This window comes from Diprion similis, chromosome 8 (assembly GCF_021155765.1).
Source record: "Diprion similis isolate iyDipSimi1 chromosome 8, iyDipSimi1.1, whole genome shotgun sequence".
NCBI lineage: Eukaryota > Metazoa > Arthropoda > Insecta > Hymenoptera > Diprionidae > Diprion > Diprion similis.
The window spans coordinates 24,218,834-24,235,241 of record NC_060112.1 but is presented as its reverse complement, the minus strand read 5'-3'; the positions used below and the strand labels follow the sequence as shown (position 1 = coordinate 24,235,241).

At 39.9% G+C, this 16,408-nt stretch overlaps 4 protein-coding genes and 1 long non-coding RNA gene across 10 annotated transcripts; 3 read left to right on the top strand and 2 right to left on the bottom strand.

Moving 5' to 3' along the window:
- Nucleotides 1-1,288: 1,288 nt before the first annotated feature.
- On the top strand, nucleotides 1,289-3,771 carry LOC124409002. Of its 2 annotated transcripts, none has more exons than XR_006929488.1 (4): nucleotides 1,289-1,303; nucleotides 1,479-1,651; nucleotides 2,755-2,904; nucleotides 3,631-3,771. It is a non-coding gene; the product is annotated as an uncharacterized LOC124409002 (long non-coding RNA). The 2 variants fall into 2 exon arrangements; XR_006929487.1 differs by having other exon boundaries at nucleotides 1,457-1,651.
- LOC124408998 lies at nucleotides 2,711-7,043 on the bottom strand. 2 transcript variants are annotated; one of them, XR_006929484.1, is made up of 5 exons: nucleotides 6,885-7,040; nucleotides 4,238-4,399; nucleotides 3,769-3,972; nucleotides 3,005-3,151; nucleotides 2,711-2,814 (listed from the first exon to the last, which is right to left on the bottom strand). XR_006929484.1 is itself a non-coding variant. In XM_046886386.1 (5 exons), the coding sequence occupies exons 1-4, from the start codon at nucleotides 6,940-6,942 to the stop codon at nucleotides 3,072-3,074; spliced, it is 504 nt and encodes a 167-aa protein (XP_046742342.1). In that variant the 5' UTR covers nucleotides 6,943-7,043; the 3' UTR covers nucleotides 2,711-2,814; nucleotides 3,049-3,071. The 2 variants fall into 2 exon arrangements, 1 of the variants encoding a protein (XP_046742342.1); XM_046886386.1 differs by having other exon boundaries at nucleotides 3,049-3,151; nucleotides 6,885-7,043.
- On the top strand, nucleotides 4,398-9,413 carry LOC124409000. Of its 4 annotated transcripts, none has more exons than XR_006929485.1 (3): nucleotides 4,398-4,532; nucleotides 5,056-5,165; nucleotides 8,399-9,413. XR_006929485.1 is itself a non-coding variant. In XM_046886388.1 (3 exons), the coding sequence occupies exons 1-3, from the start codon at nucleotides 5,120-5,122 to the stop codon at nucleotides 9,103-9,105; spliced, it is 291 nt and encodes a 96-aa protein (XP_046742344.1). In that variant the 5' UTR covers nucleotides 4,642-5,119; the 3' UTR covers nucleotides 9,106-9,413. The 4 variants fall into 4 exon arrangements, 2 of the variants coding, with proteins under 2 accessions (XP_046742344.1, XP_046742343.1); XM_046886388.1 differs by lacking the exon at nucleotides 4,398-4,532 and having other exon boundaries at nucleotides 4,642-5,165; nucleotides 8,399-8,559; nucleotides 9,022-9,413; XM_046886387.1 differs by lacking the exon at nucleotides 4,398-4,532 and having other exon boundaries at nucleotides 4,642-5,165; nucleotides 8,399-8,559; nucleotides 8,766-9,413.
- Nucleotides 9,414-10,498: 1,085 nt separating this feature from the next.
- LOC124408530 (cyclin N-terminal domain-containing protein 1-like) lies at nucleotides 10,499-12,096 on the bottom strand. Its single transcript, XM_046885507.1, has 5 exons — nucleotides 11,868-12,096; nucleotides 11,698-11,796; nucleotides 11,309-11,583; nucleotides 10,957-11,172; nucleotides 10,499-10,857 (listed from the first exon to the last, which is right to left on the bottom strand). Exons 1-5 carry the CDS (start codon nucleotides 11,917-11,919, stop codon nucleotides 10,582-10,584), a joined length of 918 nt encoding a protein of 305 aa, XP_046741463.1. The 5' UTR covers nucleotides 11,920-12,096; the 3' UTR covers nucleotides 10,499-10,581.
- A 67-nt stretch (nucleotides 12,097-12,163) lies between these two features.
- On the top strand, nucleotides 12,164-16,021 carry LOC124409067 (ubiquitin-like modifier-activating enzyme atg7). Its single transcript, XM_046886460.1, has 8 exons — nucleotides 12,164-12,641; nucleotides 12,732-13,209; nucleotides 13,354-13,670; nucleotides 13,733-14,033; nucleotides 14,246-14,593; nucleotides 14,681-14,796; nucleotides 15,210-15,507; nucleotides 15,582-16,021. Exons 1-8 carry the CDS (start codon nucleotides 12,412-12,414, stop codon nucleotides 15,648-15,650), a joined length of 2,157 nt encoding a protein of 718 aa, XP_046742416.1. The 5' UTR covers nucleotides 12,164-12,411; the 3' UTR covers nucleotides 15,651-16,021.
- Nucleotides 16,022-16,408: the final 387 nt, after the last annotated feature.

Genomic DNA, 16,408 nt, shown 5'->3' with positions numbered 1-16,408 from the left:
TCTAAAATTTTTAAATACGAGTGTGTCTTGTTTTCTGACGGTTTACTGAATTTCAGGCAGTTGAAAAAACGCTTTTTCCTCAGCATGAATCGTTACGGTATCGTTACTAACTTCAATATGATCTCGTCGTCTACTCCCTTTCCCCCAACGTTCAGACGTGACAATTATAAGAGCTGCCTTTCGATCGGTGCATTACAGGAGTGTGATCTTACCCGCGATTTGTTTCGATTGGTGACCACGCGACCTCGATGGAGAAATTAAAAAAACGTAGTTAGAAAAAACTGCAGCCAATCCGGCACCGCGCAAAGCTTGTATAACATCGTGTCAATTTCTGTGTCAGTTACGAAATTTGTCTGTCAAAATTATTGTGATGCGGTGGATTACAAGACGGTATAATATCGTTATCCCGATAAGAATAATCTGCTCTGTTTGGGCTCGTTATTGATTCAACTCTTTTGATTATCGTACAGACCTGACTTTTGCGAACCTTTCGAAACGTTGCATTCGCCAAATTTTAGTCGATTTTAAAAATTTCCAAGACGAAGTTTCGAACCTTTTTTATACAAAAAAAATTGACACAATTCATACAGCAACATATGACAAATTTTCTCGATTCTCTATCAAATGTAGAAAATTCACAAAATTTTAAATACCTGTACATTTTCTTCGCACACTGACATAATTGCAGATTTTCAACATATATACAAAACTTTTCAACGTCAAATCTTTGAACATGTTTGCATTCTGATGAACGAGTGGAATATTTCATAAATATTTCTCATAGGCAGATAACTTTCGTTGAAAAATAAAATTTTCGGCCAATTAAACGATAGTACAAAATTACCAAGTGAGAGTATTAAAAGGAGTAACCGTTTCAAGAACAGATCGAGAACGCGTGTTCAAAATATACACCCGCAGCAGGACAGTTTCCATCTTAGAGTACACTTTACACCCATGTAGCCATGTAAGTAATAATAGGCAGCTCCTACGGTCGTGACTACCTGTGCGCAAGTATCGCGATGAGTGCGGAGAAACCACCTGTTGAAGGGACGCTAGGACGGATCTATCAAAGCGTTGAGAGAATCGTCGGTTGAAGAACAAGAATAAGAATAACATGGCGACGTTTCTTGAATAGAGGAAAAATAGGACGACGATGGGGACAATAAGTACCTAAAAACAATAGGTCGTCGCCTGTAGCTAGCTTTATGATCCAGTTCCATCTCCGGTGCATCGTTATTTTCTCTACCTGTGAGGGTGTTCGGAGGAAGGAGGTGAAACTGGTATACACTTCCATGTGGCGGAGGTAAAAAGGAAGGGCGAAAGGGGGATGGGGTGGGGTGGGGTGGGGGACGGGAGGGAGGGAGCGAGGTGTAGACTTACTTTAGAGACCGTGGTGTGGGATTACCGTACTTATATTCAAGTCTAATATTAAGTTACCATTCTGCTTTACGGCAAGTGAACAAGCTGCCTGCATATAGGAAGCCATCTGACCGCTCCTGAGGCAGTTGGCTCGTCTGTGCCCACCTAGGCCATCTCTGATCTATAGCTACGTCCTTCGACACGTTCGTTACAACTACCCGCTACAGATGGATACCTGAGAGGCACCCTTAATCGATTTACTGCACCGGAAACAACTGTCGAACTATTTAACGTAACGTATTGGACACTCTCTATCACTATTCAGTCGTCATAGCTCATCTACTTGTTCGTTTGTTAACTGTATACCATGTCACTGATCGTTGAATGCAATGTCTAACACTGCAGTGTATATTATTCGATGTAAAAACAATTATTACCTCCATTGCCGAAGTGTGATTATTACATTCAATGTCTAGGTGAATCCATGGCACTGCAGTAACAAATTCATTCCTTTTTTCTGAGATAAATCTATAAAAATTTCTAATCACGATTAGTTTTTCATTTTGTAGAATGCTGATCAAAGTTGTACCTTCCTGCATCACGACGTAAACTTTTTACTCCTGGCATTACCAATACCATATGGTTGTAAAACCAGGCGATGTTAGATGTCTCGTCAATTATGTTAAACATTTGTTTATTTCTTCATGCGAACTCACGGTGTCTAAATTGATGTGAAATGAACCGGTTGCAAAAGATATTTGAAAAATGGCGAGACTGACTGAAGGAACGTCGCTATTCAGAGCAGAATAATGTGCTGGCCGATGATGGTTACCGGTTTACCAATTTAAAGAACGGCGCGAGCTGAACTCGGTAAGATTGATAAACGGAAAAAAGATATGAACACGGGGTGCCGGAGGTACTGACTTCTGTGTGTGCTGGGGTTATCGATAAGCTGCCTAGCACCATTTGAAATCAGTGCCGCTCCTCCCATCACTCTGCACTAGCCGAGGATAAATCGAGGCTAGTTAAGGTGAGACAATATTAAGATTCATTTATCTACGACATATACGCTAAAGTCTTCGGCACTCTACTTTACTCTTGAAGCACAGTTATTTCCCCTTCGAAATTGAAACGATATCATTTTGACCGTAACTCTAGTGAATAATTTTTTTTCCGTCAAGATGAATCATTGATGTGTCATTATAATTATTATTCTTATTATTAAATTTATACGTATACGTTTGTTTCAATTTTCGGTGAGATGCTACATAGATTCACACCCGATTCAATATCGCACCTTGGTGATGTATATGATATATATCAGGGTACTCATTATACCTCATCGTGTTTATAGTGTTGATTAAGCTATCTTTATTTACAATTAATATATTCCAGCGATCCAGTAACAGCTGCGATTTCTCGAGGAGCGTAGTATTGACCATTCGGATCGAGTACCTGAAAGTTTGATAACCGGAGTAAAAAGAAGATTCGGTGCTGCACAGGGACGCCTGCTTTACGTTCATTCATCACGGAATACGTGAAATTGTAAGTCATGTACGCAGAATAACCTTACTTATAACAGTGAGCAAAAAAAAAAAATTACAAAGGAAGTATATATAGAGATGGTTGAAAATATCATACTAACAAGAACGATGGTAACTGCATCCAACCAACGCAGAATATTCTAGCCTGCTGAGTTTGGTGGCGGAAGGTTAAGTCGAGTCCTTGCTTCGGTTGGTGGCCTGCAGTCTAGTCCACGTCTCTCCGAGGGCTTTGGCAAAGTGGTCGTCAACTGCAATTCAGAAAGGATAAACAAGTGAGTTTTTCATCCTACGCAGATCAGTCTTTCATATTTTCAACACAATAAGACCCGAGTTCACGCCGTATGGATTTCGCCCTTCAAAAATCAAAATTAACTGACATAACGATCTCACATATATATTTGCAAAATATCGTGTACATTTTTGTTGTATAATTAGACGTAAGAGTTTTTTTTTTTTTTTGTACAATCGATATATCAAGCTACACACACGTGCGTCTATTCTCTCCCTATACGCTGTTATGTACGAGATAAACGAGGTGTAGACTTATGGTTGGATAACATTTTGCTTGAAAACAATACGCTCAGTGAATCATAACGCGGTTTTGAACGGATATAAAGAATTATCATCTATACATATGTATTGTTTAGTATAGGTACACATACGCGACTTGTCTACCACATCACTCTCAATCATCGACAATAACGTATTGTAATATTTGTCACTGCAGGTACCTACATGGATCCATGGACACGTATACACTATACGTGTACAACAATTAACAACGAAGAGATTTTACATCACTATACCCATTGAATCCAGATGACAAAGGAGTCGGAATATCATCATTATCATATTTGAAACTCACCGGTGAGACCGGTCGCCTTGTCGTTTGATGACGTCGCGTCGAACACGGCCGCGTATTCTTCGAGGCCCAGGGACCGTTTAAAGTGTTCGTCGATCGCTGGATCGCAGACAACGCCGCTGCTCCTGACCCCGGTTCGTTGGGTCCCCGTCGCGGCGGACGCAGTGGCCGTGCAGGCCGCTACCGCCGTGTCCTCGACGGTCGTTCCTGGATTTAAATCGTCGACAATTTAACAACAGGGTGAAAACAATTGTTGGAAAATTCGATCTGGACCAATGAAATGTCCAATCGTGCCGGTAATAATAACGAAACAAGTAGAATTTGCATTCTTTTGCACGAAACTCGGAGATATTGGCTGTTTTTTAGCACCGATTAACGGTCCACTCGTAACAATAATTATGATAATTTGACATAGGAATATCCGTGTTTATTGTATTACGATCATACTGTGTTCCTACTTGATTAAATTCACCTGGTTGCGGTGTCGTTGGCACGATTACGCTCGGCCTCGCGTGGTGATGTACCCTGGCAGCTGACATGTCGAGAGCTTCGCTTTGGATCGGATCTCGCCTGCGTTCTTTCCGCCAGGCACTGCTTGGCTTTCTGTGAAGATTCGACGCTTTTGGCCTCTCCTCTGTAAACATACATGTACATAATTAAAACTTTGGATTTCCGTCAATGCAGCACCTCTTATATTATCTCTATTCCCATTGATTTATCATCACGTTCAATCATAAGACTCTCATCCTTCCCAAGTATGCTTTGAGGTAGATAGATATCTGCACAGACAGTAATTGCAGTTTTACGTCCAATGCCTTTTTTCAGCCAATTTGAATAACAGATTTTAAATAACGGTTTGGCGAACGTGGTCACTGATCAAAATTTGCAATAAGTTTACAACCTCTAGATCCGTAAGACGGTGCGATTTGTAAGCCTTCGTATGAATTTCGCCAAGGCTGCCAAAAAGAACCACTTGACACGGATATCGCGACTTTTAGCCTCGCGGATTCGTCGAGAACGAACGACATTGCGGTCCTGGCAACGAGTATTCAATTTTGGCAAATGAAAACTATCGAAACTGATCTTAAAATTTTCTTGTTCTTGGTTTATTTTTTATATATTCCTAGTCTTTTACTAGTCTCCTCTCGTTTGACGTTGTCGTCTTGTTACCCCGGTAAACAATAATCGTAAGTTCAACTTGTATATAGACACTCTCTGCAGTTCATACGCACGATTACAATCTCGGATCATAATTAATACACCGAACAAACGACAATAAAGTCGTTACAGATCGAAGACATATGGCGAAAGTTGTACTAGAAATGTATACGTGGAAGGGCGTGCTCAAGAATCAATGAAATATAAGCGAAATCAGCGGATGCTCTCACGTACAGCTATAGGTATGTGACTGAATGCTTTGTCAGTTGCACTATAAGTATTATATTATTCATGTACCATGTTTTACGGCATAGGACACGATCGGTGTGTACGTATAGCATAGTTCACTCTGTCCACGACAGCTACTAATGGAAAAAGACAAACGATAATTGGTGTGGAAAGCTCCACGTTATACGTACAAAGAATTAGTAAACCTGAATCGCTTCGACGACCTGAATTTTCCAACCATGAGACGTAGTCTCAACCTGACGTAACATAATCCAAGTACAAACAACATGATTGATTCACTCGCTTTTAAGGGGGTTCCCTTGTCGATTTCAACGTTGACGTGTATGTCTCCAAATATCAAAGTCCACGTATGTCAAACGCAAAACAGGGCTCAACAGTTCCGTTCTATACACGATTATGAACAAAAAAAACCCCAACCCATTTTCATTTGACGTAGAAATAAAGAAATGGCATGAATTCTATGAACGTATTATTACAATTTCGTAGGATCCGTGCCGTTTCTTCATTTCTGCGTCTAATGAAAACGTGTCGGAGTGTTTTTGTTCAGAATTGCGTATGGAATGGAGCTGTTAAGCCCTTTTTGCGTTTTGAGCTACCCAAACTTTGATATTTGGAGATTATATACGCGCGTATACGTCAATGTCGAAATCGACCGGGGCACCCCCTTATAACATAAAAGACAATGAATTTCTTTCGTCGAACTTAGATTAGTTTTTAGAACAACTTATACATATATTGCGTCATAACAAAGGGGTACAAGAATAAATTGAAAGTTATAGGTGAGTGGATTCGTATTTCCTGTATTACACCCACAATAATGTAATTATATATATATTATACAAACTTATGTAGGTATAATTCAAGTTTACAACTGCAGGTGCCGAGAGAGAATAAAAGATGCGATACAAGTATAATATATACACGTGAATACAATATTCGATCATGTAGTGCATAATATGCTAATACTACATCGCTATATGTATAATAATATTGTAATGTATTTATTTTATCAAGGCTATTGTGTGCATGAATGCACCGAGTAAACGAATGTAATTTACTGTGGATACATCGTGTATACATTTGTCAGCGTCCACATGATGAAATGCCGGTAAGGAGTCACTTATTATCGTATAAGACTCGTCTCGAGCGAGTGCAGCGAATTTGAAACGCGTTTTCGCGCCGAATGACGCGCGCAGGCGTCCAATCGTCCCACCTGCATCATCAACGATCTAATCGCGCAGACTAGAAACTAGATAAACTGCCTAGCCGTTGCGTTGCGTGTATGCATGGTGAATGACGAGGCACACATCCAGATATGCGGGAACTTTAAATAAACGTTGTGTAACGAATAAACCTTGTCTAATCAACGTAAAGAATCCCTGGCTCGTCATTCCGCCTACAGTGCATACAATCGAACGGAACGCAGTTTGAAAATATAACGAGCGAAGAACCGCCTCATGAGAATTGTAAGAAAATTCATCGAAAGAAAAGGAAAAGTTGGCAATAAAAAAGAAAATTACGAACTTGCATACGTAACACACAACGACGTGTATATATATATATATATATATGTATATACAATGATAATAATAAAACGTGACGAAAAGTTGGCGAGGTGGAGCAAGACAAGGGAATTGGGGATGGCGGTGGCGGAGAGGGGAAAAGGAGGAAGAGGAGGTCTATCGATTCGTGTAAATAATTACTATACTCACCCTGTACCATTGTGGCTGCCCTGGATAAGACGTCGAGAGCACTCTCGACTGCGGACATATTTTCCCCGGGACGTTGGTTTTTTTTTTTTATAGCGTGGCGATCTTTCCTCTTTCCTTGTATTATACGATCTATATACGAATCCTTTGGTTTAAAATCCGTTTTCTTCCCTCCGTGTAACGTATACAGGCAAACTACAGAGTTGCAGTTCCGTTGGACACGTAAAAGCTTTGCACCGCAGCTTTCTCTCTTCTTTGCATATAATATATATGTATATATAATATATTGCACAGGTTTATTGTTGCGTCTGAAAAGGATCGGGATCGATTGTAAATCACGCAGATGCATATGCGTATGCTTGATATATTGTTATAGGTGCTGATTATACCATACGACAATGATAATTGTCCGCAGGAGGTGTATATTTTCGACGCGTTGTATACTCGGGTATTGACGAACGAGCTTTTACTCGCGTTGCAATACCTATAACGCATGACTATGTATAGGCTAAACAAAACTTGGTTTAAAAAAACGTGGCATTGTCCGTGGAATGCGCCCTCCTTGCGACCTCCTCCCCGACCCTCCTCACTCCTCTTTGCCTCTTCGCTACTCGCTCGGTACTTCCCACCCACCCGCACCGCGCCGCGCAAACGGAACAATTTCATAATAATCATCATATCGCGGGAGTAGCGCGCGACTAGCGCGTACGTTTGATTTTATTATTGATATAATTCAGCTGCACATGCCGGACCTTTACTCCGTGAGATTCGTTTTTATTTTTATTTTTATTTTTATTTTTTATTTTTTGTTCTTTGTTATTTTCATATTTAAAGACATTGCGATGCCTTGAATATACTTGATATTGGTTTTCTCGTCTGGCGATCATGACACTATACGTGTATAGCACAATGCATCCTAGATATATTTACGCGCGGATTCGTCGCGACGTGGTTTTTTAAATCGGGGACGCGCCGTGCAATCATCCGTCTTTGCGGTATTGCAATCAGGTCGAAGTTTGTAACGTTATTGTAATATGATGCATCTTTGGAAAAAGTCGTTATTTTGCTACTTCAGGGTTATTTGAATTTTAGAAAATTTTTAATACAGCATCATCAAACTCAGATTTTATGAATTCCACTTTCTTGGATATTCTAAAGGTGCAAAATAGTTATTATTGTTTCAACGTTTCGGTAAGTTAACGTTACTAACTTCAGCCTCGTGTATTACAGCCGTTCTGTTATATTACTTTTCAAATATAATATGCCTACGTTCGATTGTAATATACGTTGCAATTATACCGCGTCAACGGCTCTCATATAGAAACGAAGAATAAGCTCACGTTTTAAGCTATATTTTGAAGTTATGTTGTATGTTATACGTAACACGTACATATATACGTGGTATAGCGTGCGATTCGGACTATAAGGAGAGTGTAACGATCTGGGACAAAGAGACTGAGGATAAAGAAATAAGAAAGATAAAAATAAAGGATAAAAATTTCGCCGTTTGTTGGTAGGAGAATTGATTTCTAAGAAGAATTTCGCTAATCTCAAGCATGAGAGATATGGGAAACCGCACGGTAACGACTCGAGAGTTGCGGGGAAAATGAGAGAAGGAAGGAAAGAAAAAATCGAGGAAAGTGGGCCAAAATCGATCCTACACACCGGAATAGAGATTGTAGGTATATACATAGTCACTGAGAGCGGTTGAAAGGTGTATGTATGTATACATAATAACGTAAATCGGTTATCGGAATGTTTGAGATAACAATTTTGTTCGTTTTTAAATTAGAGGCGAATGTTCTAACTGCGTATACGAGCGAAAGCTCGATTTTCTCTTCGCGTCGTTTTGATAAATATGAATAATTAATCGAACTTGACCAGTTGGACAGACAAGGACGTTACACAAACCGAAAGTCTGCACATTTGGGAAACACGCACGAACGCAATATATACAATATGTGCATACGGTGCGTGTATCGTTCGTGTGTGTGCGTTGCGTAGGAATTTAGCGATAGTATGTACGAGGCACCACTGGTAGGTGTAAATAAAATAAAGCTGTGTAAAACGAAGGTATATAGAATTGGCGATAAATAATACCTGGTTCGAAGGAATTTTACACGTTTGTTGCAACAAATAGCAGAAGATCGAACGAGTTTATAAGGTTCGTAAGCTGTCTGGCATCCCCAATAACAAATCGATAGCGGAATGCGGGACAGAGTAAAAAAAAGCAGACCTTGCATTCCTGAGGAGCTAAATGGAAATATTTTACGAAGAGAGAAGACTTACCTGTCCAATACACCTTAATCGCAGTTCCCGTCCACCTCACACTTGGCAATAGTGACAACCGACTGATGTGTCGTGAAATCTTGCCCCCGGAGACTTGCTTGAATTATTTTTTCATTGAGAATTATTAAAATCGAATGGTATGCGGGCAGACACACACAGCACAAGCTGTTTGACACGAGAAGTAAGTCGGGGCCCCACCACTTGTACGCAACTGGAATGCATGGTATTCGTTCGAGGAGCCGACCTCTACCGGCAAAATCGTAAACTCTTTTGTCGTTTCGTTTCCCCGCACAAACAGCCGTCGTCCAGCTCCTACGATCCATGCACTACACTCACAATCAGCCGCTTTTGCGTATGAATTGTGCATACCTATACGCGTCTCCTACTCATGCGCGTACGTGCGTATCCTTCAAATGTACATACGTACAAGTATATCGATGCATTCATACTGCATACGACGTTGCTTCTTATTTGCCTACGCAATATGCCGAACCAAGGATTACAGACAATATGCATCGGGCATAAAACTCACCCTGACATTCATTAAGCCGATACTACGCCTCTTACTTACCGACTGAAATTACCCGCGTTGCAGTTTTTCCAGTAACTTCTAAACTCGGACTTCAAATCAATTTCCCTTCTACTGCTGGGTGGGTCATGCGGTCTTAAATTGAAGAATGTTGAATGAAACCGATAAAAATTTGATTTCAACCAAGTGTCTCTGTTGTATTGCTGATCGCACAAACATGGCTACTTACACTCTACTATGCACTTTGTGCATTTTTATTCTTACCCTTTCACGGACCGCAGAGATCCACGTGGAAATATCAAACTCTAATTGTTGATATTTTACCAAGGGGCGAAAACAACATTTACTGACGATACGCCATTTCCATTTACAATGTTTTCGAAAAACTGTAACGCTGCGGTTACCGACGGTTTAAAATTCCCCGGTGAACAGAATGTCGCCTTAAGACTTCTGTCACACTGTGCCGATGCACGTCTGAGCATCGTCACGTGATCGTGCGCGGGTCTATTACGAATTATTTGACATTAGTTTCTATCGTTTCTATGTATTCTCCGTTTTCAACTAGTCGTGAATTATTCAATTTACAAAATAAGCAAATGATATGTAAGTATTATGGGATTAAAAAAAGAGGTTGAAGTACGTAATGTCAATGTAACAATTCATTTTTAGAAAAATCCGTTAGCTTGTAAGTTTAGGATTGCCTCCAGTTAGTCTATAGTAAACCACAATAAATTAAAATGCATTCGTAGAAAAACCATAAAACAATGTTGTGCTGAAGCGAATAATTTTTTATTTGTCAGCATAAAAAAAAATGTTAGTCTTCTTGGCTACAGATAATTAGTCATTATGTGATAACAGCTGATTGGAATTATACATTACTTATTATTCTGGGATATCCTCCTGCACTGACATGGTGAAGAGTAAATTAGCCATTTCCCAAATATTAGTGACTGTAATTCCAACTTGATTGGAGAGCATCTGAACCAAACGTTCAGTCTCAGAGTTTTCTACAGAGAGAATAAATGTGGCACAAAGAACCACTGCAGCTCCTAAATACAGCACATTGCTTTCAAGGGCCATGATGTACCCTGGGTCAATTTGCGACTCTGCGAATCTTTTCCTTATTACAAATTCAAGACATGAATATATCCTGTCGTGCTGAAATAAAACATGTATGTTATCATTGCATACCAAGGTAAGATTTTCAAGAATTTCATGTAGCAATAGAAAGGCTGACTGTCAAAATGCAAATCGTACCTCCAAATATGCTAAATCCAGCAAATTAACACATACATCATATATTTCAGGTGTCTGTCCGAGCTTCGTCGCAGCAAGAAGTATTTCAACACAATGTAGCGGAGTGAATAATGGTATTTTAAAATCTACAGCTTTGTATACACTGAATTCTGAACAATATATACTATTTGTAGTGTATTCAGATTTGTCGTCTAGCCATTGCAGCACACGCAATACCTGCAATATATCAAGATCATATCAATTGAAAGAAGTACCATCTATTCCTTGACAAAATTTTTCTTTACTGCAATGGATTTCTCCAACAAATCAATAAACAATTTTCCACGACTGATGAGGGTGGATTATTGTATACCTGTGAAATGTTTAGACTTTTGGAATTCGAGTCCATCTTGCTTGCCAATTGCATGCAGGACATAAGCCTCAATTTGGCTTCGCTGGAAATAGTTTTGCATATCTTTGGCCAGGCAACCTCGCTTGTAGTTGATACCATTTCGGCAACGTACAACTCGCAAAATTGGTTACACATGAATCTATCGAAGAGATGAACCGTCAAGTATCTGGTGTTTGGACCCAGACCAAGGTGTTCGGTTATTACAAATATTGTTTTCATCACCGGTACAGGAACAGCTGTAAAATAATGCTCGTTAAACCTGCGCAACTAACTTAGTATTACGCGACGGAGAGTCGAGCGAATCCTTACGCATTGAGTCGACGCGATGGAGCAGTTAATCCTGAGCTTACCCATGTATGGAATGAAGAATTCGCTTCCTTCCACAAATATTTGCTCCTGTCTTGCACTGTCCTCGTGCACGTGTTGCAGCCATTCCTTAATCAGGGGTTCTAGAAAATCCTGTTAGTTGTGAATAAGTACAGTAAAAACTATACAGACAAGTTGAAAAGTAATTCACAACCGATGTACGCCGTGTCCAAATCCATTATCCTCGGTGATTCCGCGGCGCACATCGTGATTTTTCAATATAATATTTGTAATATTTTTTCAATCAACGCCGCTGGAGCTGCGAAGCAGAAAGTAAACGATTCAAAAAAACCTCAGTTCCGATAACGCTTCCGGTTCATCGCAACTTCCGTTTCGTAGTATTTATTCGGACACGAACTACGTAAAATGACATTAGAAAGGCACGAGGAGCGCGCTGCAGAAGCGTTGCCAAGAGACGTGAAATATCGCGTCATGCCCGTCATTGATTAGTTCAAACCATCTGTCAGACATTTGATATGCTGTATAGAGAAGGAAATTTTGTCGTATATAAGATAAACTGTGATAACCTCAGTTACGTCTTTGATGAGGGATTAAACCACCTAATTTTAACCAGTGACACACAATTGCAAATAATAAATAACAATGGACGTTGATACCAGGCATTGAAATATACGCAGTTAAGTACGTCTCTGATTTTGACGTATTCAAACTTCTAAACACTCAAAACCGGCTCTACTATGGAGACAAATAATTATCCCACCATGCCCACGATGAACGGGCTGGTGAAATTCACCAAGCTAAGGTCAGCGATAGATCCAGGATTCTGGGCAAAGCTCTCAGAGTTGAAACTGGACAGTCTCAAGCTCAACGACCAGATTAAGATTCCTTTGTGGGCCAGCTACAACCTGGATCGACAGAGCGACAGGCAGGGTCGCCCTTTGAAGTTGGATTGCACTTCGTTCAATGAGTGAGATCGAATTCAATGAATGAGCTCCCGTTTTACCCCAACCTCGAGATCTAAATTTGCCAAGATTTTGTCACGACGTTATCATTCCAGGAGCGTCGAGATGACATCTCATAGATCAGTCGTTGCCTGCTCTGGTCTTCTGGTCAATACTAATACTTACGAGTCTTTTCGTGAGATAAAACCTGAGAAATTCATCAGCGACGCAAGTGTTTCCTTGCTAGAGTCGATCAAGGATGGAAGCGCGGTACGAGAACCGTGTCGTCTCGCTTTCTTCATCTTATTGTCATTCGCAGATTTAAAACGCTACAGGTTTCATTACTGGACTGCCCATCCGACATCTTTCAACTTGCCCGAGCTTTATCATGTCAGCAATCCACTGGCTGCGGGGTCTCAGCTATTAACTGATCAGTTGGCGCAGTTGACAAGCGGCTTTTTGGCATTAGACAGTAAGCAAAAAGCATTCTTTACCGTGCTTGTGTCTGGATCAGCTAATTTGCATGTCGAGCATCTTAGCAAAGGGATCGATTTGTTCGAGAAGAAATCTACTGCAGATTTAAGTGTGGAGCAGGTGAGCAAAGCAGTCCGAAACCCTTAAATGCTTTGTTAAGATGCCTAAATTATATGCAAACATTGAAAGAAATGCCTTAAATATTGCAGTAGAAACTTCCTGCACATATCCAAGAACAGTAATTTGTAAATGAAATATTTTCAGTGCGAAGAAGAGATTTACTTTGGCTTCTACGATCCTTGCAACAGTCCCGAACCTGGTTGGCCTTTGCGAAATTTGCTCTGCTTATTATTTTGGCATTGCCCAAAAGCATCTTTCAACAGTGTTATCAAAGTCATTGCCATGCGAGGACCGGATGCTAAAGATGCTGTAATTTTTACCATGAAAGCTAAGGAATATGAAAACAAAACGGAAACTCGGGAGATTATTTTTGAAGGGCGATTCGTTGGGTGGGAAAGAAGTCACAGTGGTAAAATGGGTCCCAACATAATTGACTTATCCGACTCCATGGACATTGTTAAGTAAGTCTTTCAAGTAAGTAGTACTCTGAAAAAGAGGATTTATTGACTGCCTTGTCTCACAGACTATCGGAAAGAGCGGTGAACCTTAATTTGAAGCTGATGAAATGGCGGTTAGTACCTGAATTGAATTTGGAGAAGATCAGCAAAACACGCTGCCTACTATTAGGTGCTGGAACTTTGGGATGTTCTGTAGCCAGGGTGCTCCTTGGGTGGGGTATTCAGAAATTGACTTTGGTTGATGGCTCCACTGTTTCACAGAGCAATCCTGTTCGTCAAAGTCTCTATACTCACACGGATGCTGTAGAACGGCGTTACAAGGCAGAAGCAGCCAAGGATGCCTTGCTTCGAATTCATCCTAGTCTGGTGCGAAATAAATGTCACTTTTCGTGCATCTCATAATATATACAGGATACAGTCAAATTAATTGAAGACAGTAGTCTTTATTCAGATTACTTTTTTCTAAACGAAGTTACAAAAACAAAACTTCGGCATCTGTTAGTCTTGTTACACTCGATTAGCTGAACAATATACATCAACATTTGTGACCTCTATACGATTATTCATCAATTTTTTAGGATGTAGAGAGCGTAATACTCCAGATTCCGATGCCAGGTCATGTAGTAGGGCCGAGTATGATGGATGCAACTAGGTCAGCAGCGAAGAGGCTTGAGGAGCTTGTGACGCGACATGATGTAATTTTTCTCCTATTGGACTCTCGTGAAGCTAGATGGTTACCTACACTTCTGGCTGCGGTTCATGGAAAATTGGTGATCAATGCTGCGCTGGGATTTGACTCTTATACAGTCCAACGACATGGTACACGTGATAACATGAGACCCGATTCTCCAGACTTCACAATACACAATCCTGCTGGTGCAGAATTGGGCTGTTACTTTTGTAACGATATAACACAACCTGGAAACGTAAGTTTTTTTTTACATCTTGTTGTTAATTCTTTGCAAAACTTTCGTTTGCAACTTCATGCCTTTAAACTAAATCATAATTTTCAGTCCCAAATGGACAGAACTCTGGATCAGCAGTGTACTGTGAGTCGTCCTGGTCTAGCGCAAGTTGCAGGCGGCCTTGCAGTTGAACTAATGGTCTCACTGACTCAGCATCCAGAATAGTAAGCTTAGCCTAAATTATAGACAACATCCTGTTTGGAACAATGTTAGAGTTCTATAGTGTAAAATGAGAGGAGCAAAACATATTAAATACACATGACGAGACTTACGAATGTAATTAGATTTACAACAGGTGAACAGTTTTAAAAAAAAGTTTAATTCAAATCAATGGGACCACAAAGCTGTTATCAACCTGTAAAATCTGGGAAAAATAGACCGTTACAAATTAGTAACATGTTTTGAAGTAAATGCTGTCAATCAAAATCATTCAATTTCCTTCAATTTCCTGGTGTTGAATTAGGATCTGTTTGATAAATCTCTAAATATTCCAAAGTCTTTGATTTTATCTTACATCTAATTGGATTTTCAGGGACGTTTTTCATGTACCTATATGAAAGTTGATTATTTCTTGCAGTGCTGAAGCAAGAGCGTTGATTGCTGACAATAGAGGTGAGCCACGCTTAGATGTCGAGCACGGAGGAGCTGGTCTCCTAGGAGGTGTTCCACATACCATTCGAGGATCTCTTTGGAATTATGGAACACATTTAACCGTGACACACAGGTTTCCAGCCTGCACTGCTTGTTCTACGCCTCTGATTACCGAGTACCGCAAAAAAGGATTTGACGTTATCCTAGACGCTTGCAATGAGCCTAACTACTTAGAACGTTTGACTGGTCTTGATGATCTTCTGAAGCGACCTGACCTGGACGAAGTATGCAATACCTCAACTAACAAAATATCGCCTTCTAATCTGACTCGCGCTCTCAATAAAAAATTTTTTTTCAGCTGTGCTACGCAATTGATTCTTCAAGTGAGGACGAGGATGGAAGACCAGGGCAACCAACTCATACGTGAAATCATAGTATAAGTCAAACAGTTTGTAAATATACAAATTTCACAATAATCTTATGCTTCTTCCAACTTGTATTTCTCCCCAGAAAATTGAGAGCTTTGATTTCATTTGATTTCAGTCCATGCGAAGCCAGATGTCTAACCAGTATTTTATCGCTTTTCCTCGCGGCAAAGTCCCATTTGATCTGTTTCGATTATTTATTGGTAACTCCTGTTTTCTGTGTGTATGGTTTAGGTTCCGCCAGAAATAGTTCGATTAGAAATTTCCCGCAGGTATTTCCGAAAAAAAACTGTTTAATTTCAAGGAAACAACGAAGGGAAGAAATACAATTTTCTGCACATGGATATCAAAATATATTGCCAATCAAATATACGGTGTGTAAAAAATGAATTTGTGTCAAGTTAGTATAACGTATTTTCCAATGTTTTACATAATACATATTATATATAATATATAAGATATTAATGACAAATCTACCTGTTCAAATAATAAAGGTCTATTATTCTATTATACCTACACATTTTACTGCAGCTAAAGAGTCAGTGTGTGCACAATGTGATATCTAATCGTAAGTCATTGTCTGAGGTCATAGTATTGAATTGAATTCTGACCATTGTTGAGAATTCGTGGCTGAACTTTACGATGTATAAATTTAAACAGGATGACTCATTTGGCGCAAATTTGAGTTCTCGAATTGCTTGAGCATTCGATGATGATACGGATGCGTCGCTGTGTTGCAACAGTTATCGAGTATAGCTGT